At 44.1% G+C, this 20,684-nt stretch overlaps 1 protein-coding gene across 2 annotated transcripts in view; it reads left to right on the top strand.

Moving 5' to 3' along the window:
* Window positions 1–20,684, top strand: part of RAB4A (RAB4A, member RAS oncogene family) — a 46,465-nt gene that overhangs the window by 24,066 nt on the left and 1,715 nt on the right. Inside the window, exons 2-7 of one of the 2 annotated variants that reach the window (XM_059397272.1) lie at window positions 2,826–2,906; window positions 5,073–5,187; window positions 9,961–10,023; window positions 11,596–11,750; window positions 12,960–13,055; window positions 16,987–17,121. In XM_059397272.1, coding sequence (XP_059253255.1) covers window positions 2,826–2,906; window positions 5,073–5,187; window positions 9,961–10,023; window positions 11,596–11,750; window positions 12,960–13,055; window positions 16,987–17,102 — 626 coding nt within the window. In that variant the 3' untranslated portion in view covers window positions 17,103–17,121. Of the gene's footprint in view, window positions 1–2,825; window positions 2,907–5,072; window positions 5,188–9,960; window positions 10,024–11,595; window positions 11,751–12,959; window positions 13,056–13,135; window positions 13,590–16,986; window positions 17,122–20,684 lie in introns of those variants that run through there. The other variant, XM_059397271.1, reaches the window with a different exon arrangement.

The following is a 20,684-nucleotide window of genomic DNA, read 5'->3' as shown; positions in this document are numbered from 1 at the left end:
ACTACATATTGGCAGCATCTCTATTTGGCTCTCACCTTTTTCTGTTGACTCTTGAGCAACAAAGGGGTTAAGGGCACCAAACCTCTGCATAGTTGAAAACCTGCATATAAATTCTGACTCCCCAAAAACTTAACTCTTAATATTCTACTGTTGTCTGGAGCCTTACTGATAACAAAAACAATCACTTAACACATATTTCCGATGTATTATGTAACATATTTTTACAATAAAACATGCTAGAGAAAAGAAAATGCTATTAAGAAAATCACAAGGAGGTAGGCGCCTGGGTGGCTCAGTCGGTTAAGCGTCCCACTCTTGGTTAGCAGCTCAGGACATGATCTTATGGTTGTGGCACTGAGCCCTGAGTAGGGCTCTACCCCCAATGTGGAGTCTGCTTCACCTTCTTTCTCCCTCCCCGTCTGTTCCTCCCTGCTTTTGCTTGCTCTCTCTCTCTCTCAAATAAATAAATAAAATCCTTAAAGATAGTCACAAGGCAGGGGAATGTGGGAGGCTCAGTCGGTAAAGTGTACAACTCTTCGTTTTGGCTCAGGTGTGAGCTCAGGGTCATGAGATCGAGCCCCCCATTGAGCTCCACACTCAGCACAGATTCTGCTTGAAATTCTGTCTTTCGCTCTCCCTCTGCCCCTTCCTGTGAGCACACGCTCTCTCTCTCTCACACAAATAAATAAATAAGTCTTTTTTAAAAAAGAAAGAAAATTACAAGGAAGAGAAAACACAGGTGCAGTTCTGTCCTGTAAAAAATTCTCATGTATATGGAACCACGTAGTCATTCGAGGGCAACTTTACGATGTATTGGGCTTTATATTTTAAATAGAAGAAGATGTTGAACAAGACTGAGAAATTCCAGGGGCGCCTGGGTGGCTCAGTGGGTTAAGCCGCTGCCTTCGGCTCAGGTCATGATCTCAGGGTCCTGGGATTGAGTCCCGCATCGGGCTCTCTGCTCAGCGGGGAGCCTGCTTCTCTCTCTCTCTCTCTCTGCCTGCCTCTCCATCTACTTGTGATTTCTCTCTGTCAAATGAATAAATAAAATCTTTTAAAAAAAAAAAAAAAGACTGAGAAATTCCAGGACTTCCATTTTAACCTGGCAATCTTAACCTTTGATTTCTTAGGTTATAAAAGCTGTTCAGTGAACATGATTGATTTGCCATGTTTTGTTTCATGTGCCTGTGTAGTAAAATTACATGATTTGCCACTTGCCCCATTTTTAAGTCTACAGTTAATTTGTATTAAGGACATGCACGTTGTTGACAACCATTGCCAAAATCTATCTCCAGAACTTTTCCATCTTTCCACACTGACACTCATGTCCATTAAACAATACCTCCTCATTCCCCGCCTTCCCCCGGCACTGGCGGCCACGATTCTACTTTCTGTCCCCGAATCTGACTAATCTAGGTACATTATATAAATGGAATCATACAGTGTTTCTCCTTTTGTGACTGGAATGTTTCCCTTAGCTAATGTCTTTGAGGGTCAACCTTGTTGTGACATGTGTCAGAATTTCCTCATTTTCAAGGCTGAGTAACATTCTAGTGTATGTTTATGCCATATTTTTTTTATCCATTTATCTATAAATGGGTTGCTTCTTTTTGACTCCTGTGATCATGAATGTGGCATGTTTTAAAATCATGCGGTAAGAAGCGTAAAACCTGATATGGTTAAATGCTGACAATTCTGATATCATTGTCCTGTAGGTTTATTGCCTGTAACCATGGGAAAATCATGAGAGGCTAAATAGGCTCTGTCTCTGAGTGATGCTGAATATAGTTCTGAAGAAACAGGGCTAGACTGAATGTCAGCAAAGAAATAGGTCATTTGAACTTACGTCAGGGAGAGAGGAGCCAGGGCCAGGAGAATTTGGTCTGGGTTTGGAAAAGGTGTGTGGAGGTAACACTTTCACAGGTGCAAACCAGGGAACCGGGACAGACCAGGGCCTTCAGGGCCACAGAATGAGTCCAGCAGCGGGGTATGGGGGGGATGGGGGGCTCGTGATGGTAGGATTCTGATCAAGGTGTGAGGGGTGGGGGAGGGCGTGGGTCCTCTGCAGCTCCTGGTCTCAGCAGAACTAAAGTTCTTTGCTAACAGAAGAAGCAAAATTAATCATTTAGGCCACGTGGGGCTACTGATGCTACATCATGCTAATTTAATTAAAATTTTACTGGAGAGTCTTCGTTTCCATTATATGGAAAATAATATTCCAAATTTTATATATTACTCTGTGTAAAGAAGAAAGGAAGAATTCTTGCCGCACTGAATGAGACAAATTTCCCACTTCAAATACTAACCCAAACTTGGCTTAAGCTGTCCTTCCCACAAGTTACAGATAAGGGAATAGAAGCAAGACCACAAAAAATCTTCAGGGGTGGGGGAAACATACCTGTTTTTAAAAAGAAGAAGGGAGTGGATTTCTCAAAGCCTAGAAGTTTCCCAGGGTTTTTCTTTTATACAGAAAACTCTTGAAATTTCTAGACTATTTTTATCACTGCTTATACATATTTCTTTGAATAGTGACTAGCAAAGGGACAGATTTTATTCACTACAAGAATAGTCTTCAAACTTCCGATATCAAAGGAAATTTTCCCAAGAGCGGAGTTCAGAAAACCACTGAGAGTTGGCATATGTGCCCAATACCAAAAAGGTGAAAAGATGAGTTGACATGTTTTTTGTTATGTTCACAGAATAGTTGCCTTTTTTCTGTTATATTAACAAGTAAGATTTTGCTAACTTTTTTTGATCATAGTCTAAGGATACATTTGTAGCACATGTTTTAAAGTTATTTTTCATGATCTCTTTTTGTTTTTCAGATTTTTTGTTTAAGTTCTTGGTTATTGGAAATGCAGGAACTGGCAAGTCTTGCTTGCTTCATCAGTTTATAGAAAAAAAATGTAAGTGACAACAGATGGTCCGTGTTTCATGCATGTCTTCCCCTGAGAGTGCTCTCTTGCTCAAATTTGTTTATAGCCAAACTTCTGAACATTATTTCAAGAAAAAAGTTATAGTTTAAAAGTATATTAAAATCATATTAAAAGCTTATATTAAGCTTCTAGCAGTATGACTAAGTTTTTTATTACGTTATTTCTGTTTTATGGTGGTTCATTGTTCAATATATTATCATACTGTACACTTTCCAGATACTCTAATACATTCCAGATATCAAAATACAACACCGTGAGGCGGAAGGCCACAGAGGACTTTCCTGCCCTGACAGGGAGCCGCCCAGGAAGCCCGAGTATTACATTGTAGATAAGAGTCCTCTTGGGTCCTCGATGGCCTTGTACTATAGTGGAGGTGGTTATTGTCATCAGTTCTGTTTTGTAGGTTTAGGAAACAGGTTTAGAGCAGTTGGGTGTGTGCCCTTGGGATTGGACGCTAGAGTTGGTTAGACTCAAGTCTAGGTCTTTTGACCACAGACCCATCTTTTTGCCATTGACTTACACTGTTTTGGTAAGGGAAGTTAAATATTTTATTCCAAGGTAGTATCAAAGACTTGTAAGTTGAAAGACCCTTAAAATGAACAGTGCTTTTACAATCATGGGAAGAATTGTGGAGGATGACCTATTTCACAGCAGTCGGGTTGAAGACACAAAAAATAATTAATTTCACAGACTGCATGTGCACCTAAGTGGTGGTGGGTCACATGGGGAAACAGCAGAGGGAGCTTTGAAAAATACTATAGGAACATATTCTGCTACTTCGGTGTTCGTTGTCTAAGAGCTTGTTGGGACTTCTGTCTTGTGACACAGAGCCCGCACGGGCTAGTCACAGAGCCAATCCTCAGTGAATGTAACAAGTATTTCCTCATTGGGTGGTCCAGGTCTCTTCAGGAGGTGCCAAGACTGCACTGTAGCATCTCAGAAAAAAGTGCCCCGAGGATGTTGGGCGCAGAACCCACCTGCCTATCTTTGTGTCCCCTCCCTGTGGCGAGCTCTCCCTTGACAGTCCTCCCCAACTCCTCACCATGGCGACATGTGTGTTGGGTTAGTCTGCGTGGTCTATGCATGATGGGAAGGCCTCCACTTGATTGGTCCTGTGGCCGTACTGTAATCAGGACGCCCTTGGACTTCAGCCATCACCTTCTGATGCTTTTACTCTGAGGTTTCTCGATAGCTTGAATTCTAGAATGTCCACACTAGTTCCCCATCTTCTGGGACAGGCTGGTGTGGTCGGTATTAACTGGTTAGTCCCCCACCCCAGCCCCAGGAAACACTCAGCGCACCTCAAGTGGCATTGGTGATTTCTAACACACTTAGATTCTGCCCTGCGGTTAAGAAGTGTAGGTCAGTCATGGGCTGTATAGCTGTGTTATTAGTGATAACTTGGCTCTTCATCCCCCACAAGGACTTTTTTCACAGACAGTTCATCCTGGGCAGGTTTAGTGAGCTGCTCTGTTTGCCTGCCTCTCAGTAGAGACAGTATCGGCTTCTCCAACAAATTCATCCCAAATTACTGTCACACAACCTGCAAATTCATGGAAAGTCCACAGCTACGATGTGTTCAGAATTTTTGTTATTCGGCTTTGTTTTATTTTGTCTATCTTTTCCTCCTTTTCCTTTAATCTTTGGTGTCCATCAAGTTCCTTTTGGGGGCTACAGTCCTTTTCCTTCCCTTTTATTTCTTTGGAATAGTTATCCATTTAGGTAGTGGAGACAGTCACCACCTCAGTACTGACAGAGTCACACCTCAGTGACAGACCTGTCACTGGGCTGTCAGCCCTTCAGACTGGCCCCCGGGTACTTTATGCCGTCTCCACGTGTGAGTGCCCTCTCAGCGGACAGGTGACTGTGACTGTCTGTGGCATGGCCACCTCCAGGCCTAGGCTTTACGATGGATGGTTCGCTCTAGGGGTTTTGTGAAAGAGCCTTATCATCTCCTCCAGAGTAGGAACTGTATGTGTATTCTGTGTGCTTCTTATCAGCTGACCACTGGAAAAACGAAAGGCTACAGTAAATTACATTTCCATTGACTTTAGCCCTTGATTTTGCTTGTTTAAATCTGTTAGTCTGTTTCTTTAATGTTCTCAAATTAAATATCTTGTTCTTTTTCTTTTTCAGTCAAAGATGACTCAAATCATACAATAGGAGTGGAATTTGGTTCAAAGATAATAAATGTTGGTGGTAAATATGTAAAGTTACAGATATGGGATACTGCAGGCCAAGAACGATTCAGGTAGCTTTCTCTCTAATGTAATAAAAATATTTGAAAATTGGATTTGAAATAACCAATTATAGTCTCTTTATGTATACATATATATAGTCTCCTCCTTCCCTGCACAGATTTCAGAAACTTCACCTCCAGAAGCTTTAAGACAAGCCAAAAGTCAAGTTTTCCCCATGCAGCATTGATTTACTAAAGAATGCATTAGAGTGTCTCGAGTGAATGCACTCTCCCGTAGAGGCTGATTTATGCTTTGGGACTAGTGAGTACATTAGAGGGTGTGGTATTGTGTACTCTACAGTATACTTTAGATTGAAATGAAGGCAAAGTAATAGCACAGCAGTTTTTCTCTTCACTTTTATAGGAGAATTTTTAAAAACCTCTTTTGGCATTTTTGTTTTGTTTTATATTAAGTAGAGCAGGTTCTGTTGGTTGATATGCATCCCACCAAATACTCTGTCTTGCACATTTTTGTTACACTACAGTCATAACCCAGATCGCTGCAGATGAGATTACATGTTTAATATTCTGTAACTACTGCAGCAGGGAAGTGGGTTAGTATTTTAGTTGTGGTTTTTGAACAGATACTCAAAGTCAGAACAGATAAGCAGTTTTAAAACTTAGTTAAGTAAAACTCACTCTTACTGGTAGTATTAAAATCAGGTGTATATTGTATTTGAAATGGTCAATAATTGCTTCAAAAAATTTTAATCACAGTTATTCTTCTGGAACCACTGATTAAACACTGTGGATTCAAGCCAGACTTGATGTGTTTTCCCCCAAAACCCTTACTAAAATGACTATAAAACAATTGAAATGGCATTTGCTTACAAAGACCTAGAAAGGGAGAGTACATAATGATGATGAAGCGATTTCCCCCAAAAAGAACCCAAATGTCAGTGATCCCGAATGGATGCTAAGTGCCTGAAAGCAGAGGGAGCTGCGTCTTCAGGGCCTGTCGTGGGGGAAGGGCGGCAAGCGGGGGCCACGTCCTCCTGCTGAGTCCCAGAAAAGGTCAGAATGTGTAAGCCTGGGGCTCTGCAGGCGGGAGGGTTAAAGTGCTTACATCTGCCTGTGTACGCACCCACAGGAGAAGTTCAGTGTGAGTTGAAATAGGGTCAGGACTCGGAATTTCTAATGCCAGCAGAGGGCAGGGTTGAGGGAAGGAGGAGAAAAAGGAAATTTGTGCAAGTTTGCGACCCCAAGCCTCTCCCCACTTCTTCCCAGTTGCTGGCATCCAGGTGTGTATGTGTTCTCAGGCAAGGTAAACGGTTTTTCTCTCCAGAGAAATGAATAGCTCCAGAGGAAAGGCCAAATATACAAACGTGTTGCCCCCCCCCCCCCAATAAAACAGCCTGCTCACTGTAATTCTCCACCAAAGAAACGAGATCCCCGATGTACCAGGCCCACCTCACACCAAATACCTGAGTGGAGGGACAGTCCCAACCAGTATGTATCATGTGAAATTGTGGAGGACTCGGACGAACTGAAGATGCAAACAGATCCCAAGAGAAAAAGAAATAGTCCCACCGAAGGACTAGCAAGAGGAATGGCGTTACACTGTTCCACAGCAACTTGCCTAAGCTCGAAGGCACGGAAGCCTTGCCCTCCTAATTCCGCGTGGAAAACTCCTCTCCAGCAGAAACACCAAGCTTGGCCAGACTGTCCATTAAGTGTGAGAATTAGGGGAGAAGAGCTGTAGATACTCAAGAATAGGGGAAACAAAGGCCATCTTTTCACGTATTCTTAGAAATTACAGGAGGAGATACTTTGTCAACACAAGGAAGTAAACGCTGAAAGAGGAAGGTGAAGTCCAGCCAACCGGGGACCTGGCTGGGGAGGCGAGCGGGGACGGGGCCAGCGCAGCTGTCGGGCAAGGGTGCTGCCGACAGGAGGAGGAGAAGATGCAGGGAAGGGGCTGGGAGCATACGGGTAAGCTAGAGTCTCGTCAAAGCAGGAAGGCAGTAAGTCCTGAAGCTCATAAGTCAAATGTTTTCACAAGCGTCTTATAGAAAGATGGAAGCAAATACCAGGAAGACAAAACTAAGATCCATGAAAGTAGGGACATTTGTATTTTGTTGTTGTTGCTTCTGCAAAGCCCAGGGTAGAATGTAGCACATGGACGTTCACCATGTATTCCATTAATGACTGCATTTAGGAAATCAGTCAGATCTGAAGACGGCCTTGGGGAGTGGGGCTTCCGGGAAGAGTGCGGCAGGAGACTGCAGACTGCAACGTTGGGCCCGTTAGCAGTCTTTGCTTTTCAAACTTGGTGGCAGTATTACTTCTGGTTTAAACTACTTTGAGAAAATTAAATACCTCAGAAAAGTACTTTTCTTAAGCATTTAGCTTGTATACCTGAATAATTTGTCAGATGGCACGTGTCAAGGTGAGATAAATGATGGTGAAGTCAACGACTCAGCATGGGTGTAACTTAGTTTCTCTTGAGGAGAACTCTTACATACCTCTTTCTCTAGAAACCTGCTAGTTTCTAGAAACTAAGATAGAAAAAAAGTTGCCTCTTCACCTATGTGGAAAAGAAGCCTCCCTCCAACTTGGAGAGGAAACCCCAGGAAGAACTCGCAATCCGGTCTTCCTCATGCGGCGCCTGTCTGCCATTTCTTAAAGCATATGCCCATCTGCAGAGTGGTCTAGAGGTGGAAAGGGGAAGCTTCAGGCTACCAGATAGGTAGCCTTTGGAGTTTAGGAGCTAAAAATACATTTAAAAATAGCTGCCGTTTTCAAAGTGTCGAAGCCGTAATGAGTCCTTCTGTTTATTTTTGATAAGGTCCCCAGTTCTCTTTTTACCCTGAAGGGAAGCATCACTCTGTGGTGCCCATTTTCTGACACCAGATGAGGGGGGCGGGGTTTCCCCTACCAGTTCTTCAGTTCTCCAGCATCAAGTCTGTGGCCAACAATTCAGCTAGTTCTGACTCTCTGGAGTTAGCAGCAGGCCGCAGAGGCTAAGGGCGCCATCCCTCAGACCCGCTCCCACTTCATACACCAGTCACAGGCCCCATGACCCATCTCCCAGGCCCAGCAGTTTGTTAGAGTGACTCACAGAACTTAGGAAAGCGCCGTATTTACTGCTGCCGGATCATCATAAAGGGCAGAACCCAGGAGCAGCCAAATGGAAGAGCTGCACTGGGTGCTGCTGTGGGAGCTGAGTGCTGAGCTCCCAGGCCCTCTGTGGGCGCACTACCTTCCCTCCAAGTGTTCACGAAGCAGAAGCTCTCTGACCTCAATCATTTAGGGTTTCTTATGGAGGCTTCAGGAGGTAAACAGGACTGATTAAATCATTGCCCCTTGGAGACTGAACTCAGTCTCCAGCCCCTGAGCACCGGGAGCATTGTAGGTCTTGAGGAATTGGCTTGCTCAGGAGAGTGGACCGAGGGACACAAGTGGCAGTGGGGACATGCATGGTAGTGGGGCCACCAGGCACTGGTGACCGCAGGAGTCCAGCCGGAGACTCGGTGATTTGGATTATGATGGCACCAGTGAGGATGAAGATGTTCGTGCGACAGAACCGACTTGTGGTTCCAGCATGGAGATGGGCAAAAAGAGGAGGCGAGGATAAAGGTGGAGCATTCTGGTGGTATAAACAGAGGGTTGGTGGTGCCCTCCTCCGCCCCAAACCAGGATGGACCTGCAGCCTGGGAACCAAAGTGTTCTGTCTTACAAATGTGACATGGGACATGTTCAGGAGGCAGTCATGGAGACGGTGGGGCAATGGCCAGATCTTTCAGAAGTAGTCTGGGCTGAAGAGGACATTGGAGTCAAGGTGTGAGGACGAAGGAGAACGCGGGACTGAGCCCCAGCACTGAGGAGCTCCGGTACAAACAAGGCAGGCCTGGAAGAGTGACCCAGAGCTTGAGGAGGAGAGCTGGCCGGTGAGAGAGGAGGCCGTTGTGGCTGCAGAGGTGGAGCGAGGAAGGTGTTCAGGGAAGGGTGAGGACCAAGAAATGCCGCTGGGCTCAGAGCTGCGGAGTAAGGGGGGCAGACACCAGAGAGGAGGGAAGAGAGGGAAACAGTGGGCAAAAATGACTCTTCGGAGGACTTTGGATCCAGAGAAGAGCTCTAGAAGGACAGGGCTGCATATCTTCTTGTATTTTAAGATGGGAGGTATACCAGAGCACATTTTATGTTGCTAATGGGGGAAATATCTAATGAAGAGGGAGAGACTGATAATGCAGAGAAAGTGTTAGTGACACTAACCCGCAGGACCGGAGAACAGCTAAGATGCTCGGAGGCACTCTGTGGGGATAGGTAAGCTAGGTAAAGCCCTGTTTCCTTGGTAGTAAGCAGGGAGGGGCTGGAGGGAAGTACTGAGGGGCGGGGGTGGCTGTGGGTTCCTGGTTGGAAGATGAGCATATTCCCATCAGAGGACTTCCCCTGGGAAAGAGTAGGGAGCAGCTGTGCAGGGGTCTGGGGGAGACTGGAACCCCAGAGGGAGCAGAGTAGGATGGCTGAGCACTTAGTGGCCACCTAGCTCTCCAGAGTGCTTCTCCTCTCCCGCTAAGTTCAAAGATAACCTCAAGTTCTGTGGGAGAGCTTCATCTCCCTGTTCGAAAATGTCCTATTTGTCTCAGTCTAACGTCCCCACCTCCCCAGCATTTCTGTGACATGATTTCAGACAGAAGAGCCCCCTTACACTCAGATGTCTGAACCGTTTCTGTTTGAAGCAACATCCATCCCTATGTCGACGTTTACCCAGAAACATGGGTGGTGGTGCTCAGTAGGAAGGGTCTCGATTGGCCGGAAGTCAAAGCAGTGTGATTCTTTCAGGTCTGTGACGAGAAGTTACTACAGAGGCGCCGCAGGAGCTCTCCTCGTCTATGACATCACCAGGTAATGCGCACTCCCCCGTGGGAGACACAGCTGGGGACTCTGCTCCCCGAGTCTCGTCTTCCCAAGGCGCACCTGCGTGTCGTATGTGTGCTGTGTGGCTGGGAATCTGGAATCCCCTCAGCCCTTTCGTTTGGGGTCTTAGAGGCGATGGAGGCAAGCCCTCCCCCTGCTCAGATTTCCCCCGTCAGGAAATCTGCGGGTGAGGTTCGAGATACATAAAGCATCCCTGGGGTGTGTGTATTTTAGCATGGTGCTTTGATATACTCCTCCAGGCTCGCAGGGGGGAAGCTCACACGTGGTCAGTTAGTAGAAGTAATGGACACTGATGAGCGTTGAGGACACAGGCTCTGCCCTGCGGCTGCCTGGGTTCAAGTCTCAGTTCCAGGTCAGTAGCTGTGTGATGTCCTCGGGCAAAGTTCTCTTGCTGTCCGGACTTCAGTTTTCCTGTTATATGCAGTCATGCTGATTGTGTTACACTCACGAGATTTTCTGGTTGTTAAATTGGTTAATGTGAAGCTCTCGGCACATGCTAAGAATCTGAGTGCGCTGTCCTATGTGTAGCTGCTACTCACATATCACGAATTAAATTAAAAATTCAGTTCCTTGGTCTCACTTGCCCCATCTCAGGTGCTCAGTGCCCACATGTGGCTGGTGGTGGCTGTATTGGATGGTACGGGTCATAGAACATTCTCATCCTTGCAGAAGTCCCAGCAGACAGCGCCAGTCTCAGTGTTTGCTGACACCACCTGAAAAACAGCATCTCTGCCCTATCGTCTGGTGGCTGTCTGGGTGGGAACTTGCACAGCTAAGAGGGTCATCCTTGTGCTGTGACACACCCCCCGTCTGCATGTTCAGGATGAGGCACGCTGGCCGGGAGGTGGGCAGCTGCTGGCCCAGTCCCCCTGCACTTGCTCAGGTGGTGAAAGGCTCAGCCTGCTCACCAGTGAGGTCTTGAGGCTGTCTAGGGTGCCAGCAGGGCGCATGTATCCCTGGATGTGTCTGAGCTGAAAACAGATCTCCTGGAGCTCGACAGACCTGGGCAAGCCCTGCCTCTGCCGCTGGCTGCCGTTGTGCCTTTGGGCAACTTAACTAAACTCTCTGGGTTCAGGTTTCTCCTGGAAAAGCGAGTTACAGTGTATGTCACAGAGCCCTTAGAAAGAATGTGATAAATCCTACAAAACAAAGTACCACCGCACTGCACAGAGCTGGTGACCAGCAGCGGTTGGCTCTCACGTCTTGCTTACCCATGTTGCACATAATGGCGCTTAGAGTTAAGAGCTCAGTAAATATTTGTACAATGAGTAAATGAATATCTGTTTCCTTTTGTACCTTGACTGGGCAAAAACAAACAGCAAAACCTCTGACTTGCGGTTTCATTTTTCTGGAAACAGAACAGTCCAGCCCCACTAGGTATGGTGTGTGGTTGGGCCTTCAGGCTTCCTGCGTTAAATTCAAGCTTGTCGGTGATACCCTGACATGTGCAAAAGTGGCGTGTGAGTAGTGTGAATGACTGGAAAGAGTTGCTGGTCTTATAAAATACATGTACTGTTTTCACAATCTTATATTACGCAGCCGAGAAACCTACAATGCGCTTACTAATTGGTTAACAGATGCCAGAATGCTAGCGAGTCAGAACATTGTGATCATCCTGTGTGGGAACAAGAAGGACCTGGATGCCGACCGTGAAGTTACTTTCTTAGAAGCTTCCAGATTCGCTCAAGAAAATGGCAAGTGACCCTTTACCTATACGACTGCTTTTCAAATGGGCAAATTTGGGGGTAATAACATTGCTTTGAATTTACATTATTGGAATTTTAAGATTAAATGGCACTCAAGAAAAGTGAAATTTCCTGGTGTTTTTAGTGAAGTTAGGTGTCTTTAGCCTATTTTCACTGTATTGCATTCTGCCTACAGAAGTCATGATGTTGATAAAGACCAGTGTGCTAATACTCTGTAATGACTTTTTGGTCTGAGCTCAGGCCTTGGTCAGAAGTGAAGTTTGTAATGATTTTTAAAGACCCTAATCGCATGATGTCCTGTCCTGTTTTCTAATATAATTTAGAGCTAAGTTGGTGGAATATTAGCTCTAAATAGAAGGGGAAAGCAGTGGCAGAAATACTGGGCTTTTGGGTTTTATTTTTACTTCGATTAAATATAAGTCATTTGGTTATATGCCTTCAAAAATTCTCTGAATTTCCATGTAGAAAACCAGAGAATGACACATAAAATTAATGGTTGCTTATAGGTAACAGAATGATCAGAGTTCAGACATTTTAAAGAACTTTAATTTTTAGAACCAGTCAAGAATTAAAATACTCTAGTATTGACTTTCAGTTGGCCTCTAGGACTACCAAATTCGGTTCTTACAAACTGACCGGTTTTACGCTAAGAAAATAAGCATGTGAGACGAACATGAGCTATCGTGAGTTTGTAAAGAAGCCATTTAGATGTCCAGAAGCCAGGAGAGCCCGCCTTGACACTGGGCTGGTGACCGCTCTGGTGGGTAAAAGAAGTATGAGTCCAGAGAGGACCTCTTCACCGTCAGGAGGACAAGCTGCAGCGTAGCCCCCCTCCACCCCCCCGTGTCAGTTGTATCTGTGGTGACATGAAGAGTTTTTGGAGACTCTGGTCTCCTGTCGACAACTAGGTGTCTCCAGGCAGCCTGCTTCCTCAGCGGGCCCCGGGCCGGCCCGGCATCCTCCACCGACGAGCGCCAGCACAAGACACCTGTCACTGCTGAGAGGGGCTTAGAATTCTGCTAACATTTAAAAAAATGTATTGACATTTACTGATGCTGTATTCACAGAATTACGTGGTTTTGAAGTAACAGAGTCCATTTGCCTGCTGTGGTAAGAGAATGCCCAGCAGGCCATCGGGACTTGAGCTGTGGTCACCTTCTAAACGTAGCTTCACATTTTGTTTGCTGTCACTTCTAGAGCTGATGTTCTTGGAAACCAGTGCACTAACGGGGGAGAATGTGGAAGAGGCCTTTGTACAATGTGCAAGAAAAATACTTAACAAAATTGAATCAGGTAAAAGGCTTTCCATTGATAAACTTTTCTTCAGCATATTTTCCTCTTTAGCTCAACAGTACCACTTTTTAATTTTCCAGGAGTGATTTGGTCAAAGAGCACCCTCTCTACACCTGCCAACCTAAAATTGCCACTTACGGTCTTGAAGGTCTCATCCTCGTGGCTGAGGCAAAGGCCCACCCCTTTTTCCCAGGGGCTTCCTTGCACCATTGGTGAAAGAGAATGGACAGGGTTTCCGCATGTGTTTGCTTTCAGAACCACGGCCTTTTGTGGGTCCATTGCTTAGAGGAGGAAGGTGGGGTTGTGGTCCACTCTCTGTCAACAGCTTGCTGGCCCTGCTGGGCAGTGGTCCCATGGTGTGATGGGGGACCACCTGGGTCAGATTGAGCGAGTTCTAGGTACACGCATGATGTGCATACTTCCAGCTTGGGCATCATGAATTTATTTCTCAAGCTAACTGAGTGTGTGCCTCGGTTATAACCTGTCTCATTATTGTTGTAATTGTTGCTTTGGTAAAAATAAATTTAAAATAACCCAAATTTAGACCATTACTATATAATTGTCATTTATTAAAGTTGAACTTTATTTAAATATTACTGAAATTATATGTGGACATTTACTTTTTAATTGATTCCATCAAATATCTGAATGTCTGTTCTTTGTCAGGCGCTGGGATACAAAAATGATTTAATCATAATCCTTGTCCTCAGGAAACTGTCTTTCATGGGAGACATCAAAAAACAATTACAATACAGTGTGGTGGATACAATAACTGAGGGGTACGTAGGATCCTGGGATCACACAGAGAAGGGGGACCTGCCTAGCTAGGTCAGGGAGGTAGTGTCTGGGAGGGCTCCAGGAGGAGGGACAGCTGAGCTGAGCCTTTCACAATGTGAGGAAGGGTGAGCTGGCTAATGGGGTGGGGTACTCCCGCCGAGGGTACAGCATGATTTGAAAGTAACCGGAAAGAAAAGTCACTGGACCAGAGAGACTCCCATGGGAATGGCAGGTGAGAAGGTTGGAGAGAGGCGGCAGCCACACTAGTGATTCTCATCAAGGATCTGGAACTTCATCTTGTGGGTTACTGAGTCGTACCCTGGCTGTACACTAGAGTCTCCTGGGATGCTTGAAAATTCAGATCCCAGGCGCCATCTCTCAAGATCCTGAATAATTGGGCTGAAGTGTGGTCTAAGCATCAGCATTTCTAAAAGCCCTCTTATATGATTGATTCTAATGCTCATCCAGGATTAGGAACTGCTGCTGTAGAGGCCGGGAAGCTATTCAAGGATGTTAAGCAGCAAGCAGTGTGGTCAGGCTGAGACTTGAGGTAAATCATGTATGTAGGTGGCCATGTTGAGGAAGGATTGAAAGGACAGAACAATTAAGGCATTTTTGAGTAATCCATGTAAAAGGTGACTGATTAAAGCTTTGAGGAGGATGTGGAAGTAGAGACGAAGAAATATAGATGAATCAGAATTATTTTGGTAGTAGCATCATATGACTCGTGCTGAGTACTAGGACAGGGCGGTCGATTTGGGGGTGGGGAGTGGTGAGGAGGTGGGTTAGGAAGGCATAAGGAGCCGGGGGTAACTAAATGTCACACGTGGGTGACTCGGTAAAGAGATGTCATTAAACCAGAGGGTAAGCAGGGTCAAGGGCATGTAGATGATTCTGTTCTGGACGTCTTCCCTTTGCAGTACCACTGGCACAAGCCCATGGAATGATCTCATAAGCTCTGGGGAGAAGTCTGGGCCAGCACTATGCATTTGTCAACCATCAGTACATAGAGTGGTTGAAACTATGGAAGGAACAGGATCATCTGAGAGCAGTTGAGAGTGAGAAAAGCACTGATCAAAAGCAAGACCTTGGAGACCGAGAAATGGAGAAGAGGAGGAACCTACAAAAGAGGAGTAGGAAGTGGTCAGAGAGATGTTTGGAAAGAACCAGGGGAAAGTGTCTGTCATTTCAGCCAAAACAATGAGTCAAATACTTGTTCACTATCAAATGCAGTAGAGAACAGTCTCCTAAGCCAAGAACTAAGCTAGAAAAATACCCACTGGGGTGGGCAATAGGAAGTCGTTGGGCTTCTTTATCAAGATCAATGCCAGTAGAATTAAGAAAATAGAAGACAGCAATTGAGGAACAAAGAGGAGGTGAGAAGGCAGAGTGAGTGTTGACTCTTCTCTGGAAGGAAAGTAGTGGTAGCGTAGGGCACAAAGGGTTAACTTAAAGAGGTTTTGGTAATGGAAGAATGTTAGCTTGTGTGAATGCCGAGAGAGAGAGAGAGAGAGAGAGAGAGAGAGAGAGAGAGAGAAACAGGTGGAAGGAAAGGAGAGGAGATGACAGACAGCAGGATGCGGGGTGAGCTGCAGGGAGAGAGCGTCAAGGGCCCAGATGGAAAAGAGGGACCCTTCATCCTTCTGGATTTTCTTGGTCTGAAAATAAAGGATTTTTTTTTACTAAATTTGGCAGAAAAACTGTTACTTTTAAAGACTCCGTAACATTGTTATTAAAATTGGCTTGGCGTTGAGTATTATTAAGCTTAGCACCTGGTTTGATGTAATTACTTTGCTTCCTTAATACTGCATATGCAATCATCAAGGTAAAAAGATCATCAAAATCATAATTACATCTAGGTGAGAAAATATACAGATGTAAGTTAAAATTTTTCAGCAGTACTTTAAATTTTCTGAATAGGCAGTACATTCACATGGTTCAAAAACCACTGTTTCCTCTTTTTTTCAAGACTTATTTATTGGTTAGAGAGAGCACACATGCACAGGAGGGGTGGGGGAGGAGAAAAGAGGGCGCCCTGCTGAGGGTGGAGCCCGACGTGGGGCTCAGTCTCACCACCCTGGAGTTGGGACGTGAGCCGAAATCACTTAACCAAAGGAGCTACCGAGACACCCCTCCTCCTCCTCTTTTTTTTTTTTTTACACAAAAGTTAGTGTACTATAAATTCTACGCCTTGCTGCTTCTGCTAACTGGACCTACGGATCATTACAAATGAACACATAGAGACTTCCGTACATGTACATGCGTATGCTGACGCACATATACACACGAGTGTGTGTAATGTTGGTTGTCTGTATTGCCATCATTTAACCAGTTTACTTTGGACGTTGGAGTATTGCCAACATTTTGCTGTCACAAATACTGCAGTAAATAATCTTTTACATATAATTTCCCCTGTGTGAAGGGTATGTAGAGGATGAGTTCCTGAAGTGGAATTGCCAGGTCAAAGAACGTGCATCTGGAACTTGGGTAGAGACTGTCAGATTCCTCCTAGCATGGGTTGTAGCAATTTATGATCCCACTACAACGAATGAAAGTGCTTCTTTCACCGAAGCCATGCCCACAGGGTGGTGCATTAACATACTTGGGTTCTTACCAGTCTGATAAGTAGGAAATGGTCTCTTTGTGGTTTAATTTTTAATTAATTTATCTTTGTATACATAATATATTCATATATTTCCAAATTCAAAAAATACAAAAGTGGATACAGTGGAAGTCTCCCTCCATTATAGCCCCTCTCTTGTCCCCGAGCCATCTAAAACCCCTTCTTGAAGTCAACTGTTATTCTCACTTTTTTTTTTTTTTTAAGATTTTATGTATTTATTTATTTATTTGAGAGAAATAGCAAGAGAGAGCAGGGAGCCTAACAGAGGGCTCCATTCCCCAACCGCTGGGATCATGACATGAGCCAAAGGCTGACGTTTAACCAGCTGAACCACCCAGGCACCCCCCATTCTCATTCCTTCCAAAGATATTTTTGTGCCCATATAAGAAAACATATGTGTATATTTTTTGCTCATTATTCAGAACAACTGTTTATACACAGCATTCTGCACTTTTTTTTTTCACTTAACATATTCTTGGGGATCACGGAAACATGAAAGCTTTTTTTAAAGAAAACTTGTTTGGTACTCAGGTGAGCTGGACCCGGAAAGAATGGGCTCTGGTATTCAGTACGGGGATGCCGCCTTGAGACAGCTGCGGTCACCGCGTCGTGCACAGGCCCCAAGCGCTCAGGAATGTGGTTGTTAGAGAAGCACAGAGTATCCAGGTAGGTGCTCTTGTCACATCACCTCTGCTGGCCCTCTTACCATAGACTCTGTCCACTGCTCTGGAGTCCTGCGCATGCTTAACTGTGAAGCTTCTCATTCCTCTTTGCAGCGTCGTTATGAACCTGAGAGGTGAGTGGGTAATTAAAAGTTAGATATTTCAGCAACAGTGGAATACACATGCTTCTCAAGCTCATGTGGAATGTGCAGCAAGATAGACCACATTCTGAGCTATAAAACCACAGTTTAACAAATTTAAAAGAACAGAAATTGTACAATGTCTTCTCCTGGACTACAGTGGCATGAAAGTAGAAGTCAGTAACAGAAAGATAACTGGAAAACCCAAAATATGTGGAGGTTAAACAACACACTTTTAAGTAACTCTTGGGTCGAAGAAGTCTCAAGAAGAAATTAAAAACATTTTGAACTAAATGAAATTCACCTTATGAAAATGTGGGTGGAGGCTGTGTAAGCAGTGCCTAGAGAGAAATATAAAGCATTGAATGCATACTTAGAAAAGAAGAAAGATCTAAAATCAGTCATCTAAGTGTCTGCCATAGAAAACTAGAAAAACAAGAGCAAATTAAATCCAAAGTAGGCAGAAGAAATAAGAATTACAACAGAAATTAATGAAATTAATACCAGAAAGTCAATAGAGAAAAATCAGTAAAATCAAAGCTAATTCTTTGAAAAGATCAGTAAAATCAATAAGCCTATAACCAAACTAATTAAGAAAAGGGGGTTCATAAATTACTAATATCAAAAATGGGAGAGGGGACATCACTGCAGGTTTTACGGACATTAAAAGGACAATAAAGGAACACTATGAATAATTCTATACCCACAAACTGGATAACGTAGATGAACTAGACCAATTAATTAAAAGACATAATTTGCCAAAATTCAAGAAAAAATAGGCCACTTGAATAGGTCTACATCTATTAAAGAAGTTGAACCTGTGATTAATAATTTTCCAAAACAGAAAGTACCAGACCCAGATGGGTTCACTGGTGAATCCTACCAAACATTTAAGGAAGAAATTATACCATTTCTCTATAGTCTCTTTCACAAGAGAGAAACAGATGGAATGCTGCCTACCTCATTCTATGAGGCCAGTATTACCCTAATTTTGAAACCAAAGACATTAGAAGAAAACTACAGACCAGTATCTCTCATGAATATAAATGCAAAAATCCACAATAAGATATTAGTAAATTAAATCAGCAATGTACAAAAAAAAATTCTAAACCACTTCCAAGTGGGATTTATTTTGGGTATGCAAGGCTGGCTCACCATTCCAAAACCCATCACATGAATGGGTTAAAGAAGAAAAATCATGATCCTGTGAAGAGAAACATCATTTGACAAAATCCAGTACACATTCATGATGAAAATTCTCAGTAAACTAGGAATAGAGGGGAATTTCCTCAGCTTGGTAAAGGATATCGACAGAAAACTACCACTAACATCATTAAACCTGAAGCTTTCCCATTATTGAAAGGAACAGGCAAGGATGTCACCTCACCAGTCCTTTTCAACATTGTACTGGAAGTTCTAGCTAACGCAGAAGATGAGAAGAGGAAATGAAAGGAATACAGATAGGGAAGGAAGAAACTGTCTTTGTTCACAGGTGACTTGGTTATCTATAATGTAGAAAATCTGAAAGAATCCATAGACTCCTGCCTAAGCAGTTACACAGCAAGGTCAGATTGCAGGATACAGTTAGTGTACAAAGCCAGTCACTTTCCTGTGTACCACTGATAAACAAGTACAGTTTGAAATCAATACTGTTTATATTAGCATTCAAAAAAGCGAATACTTAGGTATGATTCCTATAAAATGTGTACAAGATCTATATGAGGAAGACCAAACTGATTCTATAGTTTATGGAGTAGCAAGAGACCCAGAAGAGCCAAGACAGGATGGAAGAACAACGAAGTTGGAGGACTGTGGCTAATGGACTTCAAGACACTGTCCAGCTGTGGTCGTCAAGACCGTTTGGTATCGATGAAAATAAAAACAAGCAGATCAGTGGAACAGAATAGAGAGCGCAGAAATACATCCACATAAGTATAGTCACTTGATGAAGGAACACAGATAAGGCAATGGAGTGAAGATAGTCTTTTCCATAAAAGGCGCTGGAACAACTGGCCATCTGCATTAAAAAAAAAAAAAAATCTAGACACCTACCTTACACCCTTTACACAAATTAACTCAACATGGATCATAGACCCAAATGTAAAACATAAAACTCTTCAACTCCTATAAGATAACATAGGAAAGAAACCTAGAGGACCTTGAGTATGACAGTGACTTTTTCGAACCAACACCAAAGGCACGATCCATGGGAGACGTAATTGATAAGCTGATACAAGATTTCTGCTTTAAGAAAGATGAGGAGAGATAGAGAAGACAGGCCACGGACTGGGAAAAAATATTCCCAAGACATATCTAATAAAGGATTATTATCCAAATAGACAAAGAACCCTTCCAACTTAATAAGAAAAATGACCAAACACTATAGCGGACGCCTCACCAAAGGAGGCATACACTGTAGACAGCGGCGAGTTTATGAAGATACTGCAGGCATCGTCGTCGGGGACATGCAGATGAAAGCAACAGTGAGATACCACTACAATACACTGGAATGGCCAAAATACTAGACACGGACACCACCAGATGCTGGCAAGCATGTGGAGTGGTCGGAATGGTCACTCGTTGCTGGCGGGAGGGCGGAATGGTGCGGCCACCTTGGAAGACCATGGATCAGCTTCTCACAAAGTAAACACACTCTGTAAACATGACCCAGCAGGCTCACTGCTTCCGTATTTACTGAAAGGAGGTGCAAACACCAAAATCTGGGGTGCCTGGCTGGCTCAGCTGGTAGAGCTGGTGACTCTAACTCTCAAGGTCATGAGTTCAAGCCCCATGTTGAGGATGGAGCCTGCTTAAAAAGAGAAAAGAAAAGAAAACAAAAATCTGCACGTGGATGTTTATAGCAGCTTTATTCGTAATTACCAAAACTTAAAAACATCTCAGATGGTCTTCAGCAAATGGATAGACTAACCTGTGTACATCCAAGCAGTGCAGTTATTCGGTGCTAAGAAGAAATGAGCTATCAAGCCATGAGAGAGTAGAGGACTGTGAGAGCACGTTACTAAGTGAATGACGCCATCTGGAGAAAAGGCTCCATCCTGCGTGGTCCCCACACTGACATTCTGGAAAAGATGAAACTGTGGCAGTAACAACTAGGTCAGTGGTTTTCAGGTTGAGGATGGGAGGAGTGAATAGGCAGAGCATGGACGATATTTGGGGCAGTGAAAATACCCTGCATAATACCGCGATGATAGACACTTGTCACTGTATATTTGTCCAGCATCTGGAGGAAACCACGGTGTAAATAATGGACTTCGGGTGACGATGACAATTGTGTGTTAGTGGAGCTCCATCAGTCCTAACAGACGGACCTCCCTGGTCTGGGATGTCGATAATGGGGGAGGCTCTGCACGTGTGTGGGCAGAGGCGTATGGGAAAATATAAAAATAAAAAATCTTCATAAAAAAAA

Source organism: Mustela nigripes, chromosome 4 (assembly GCF_022355385.1).
Source record: "Mustela nigripes isolate SB6536 chromosome 4, MUSNIG.SB6536, whole genome shotgun sequence".
In the NCBI taxonomy this organism is placed as follows: Eukaryota; Metazoa; Chordata; class Mammalia; order Carnivora; family Mustelidae; genus Mustela; species Mustela nigripes.
This window is presented reverse-complemented; position numbering and strand designations above follow the sequence as displayed.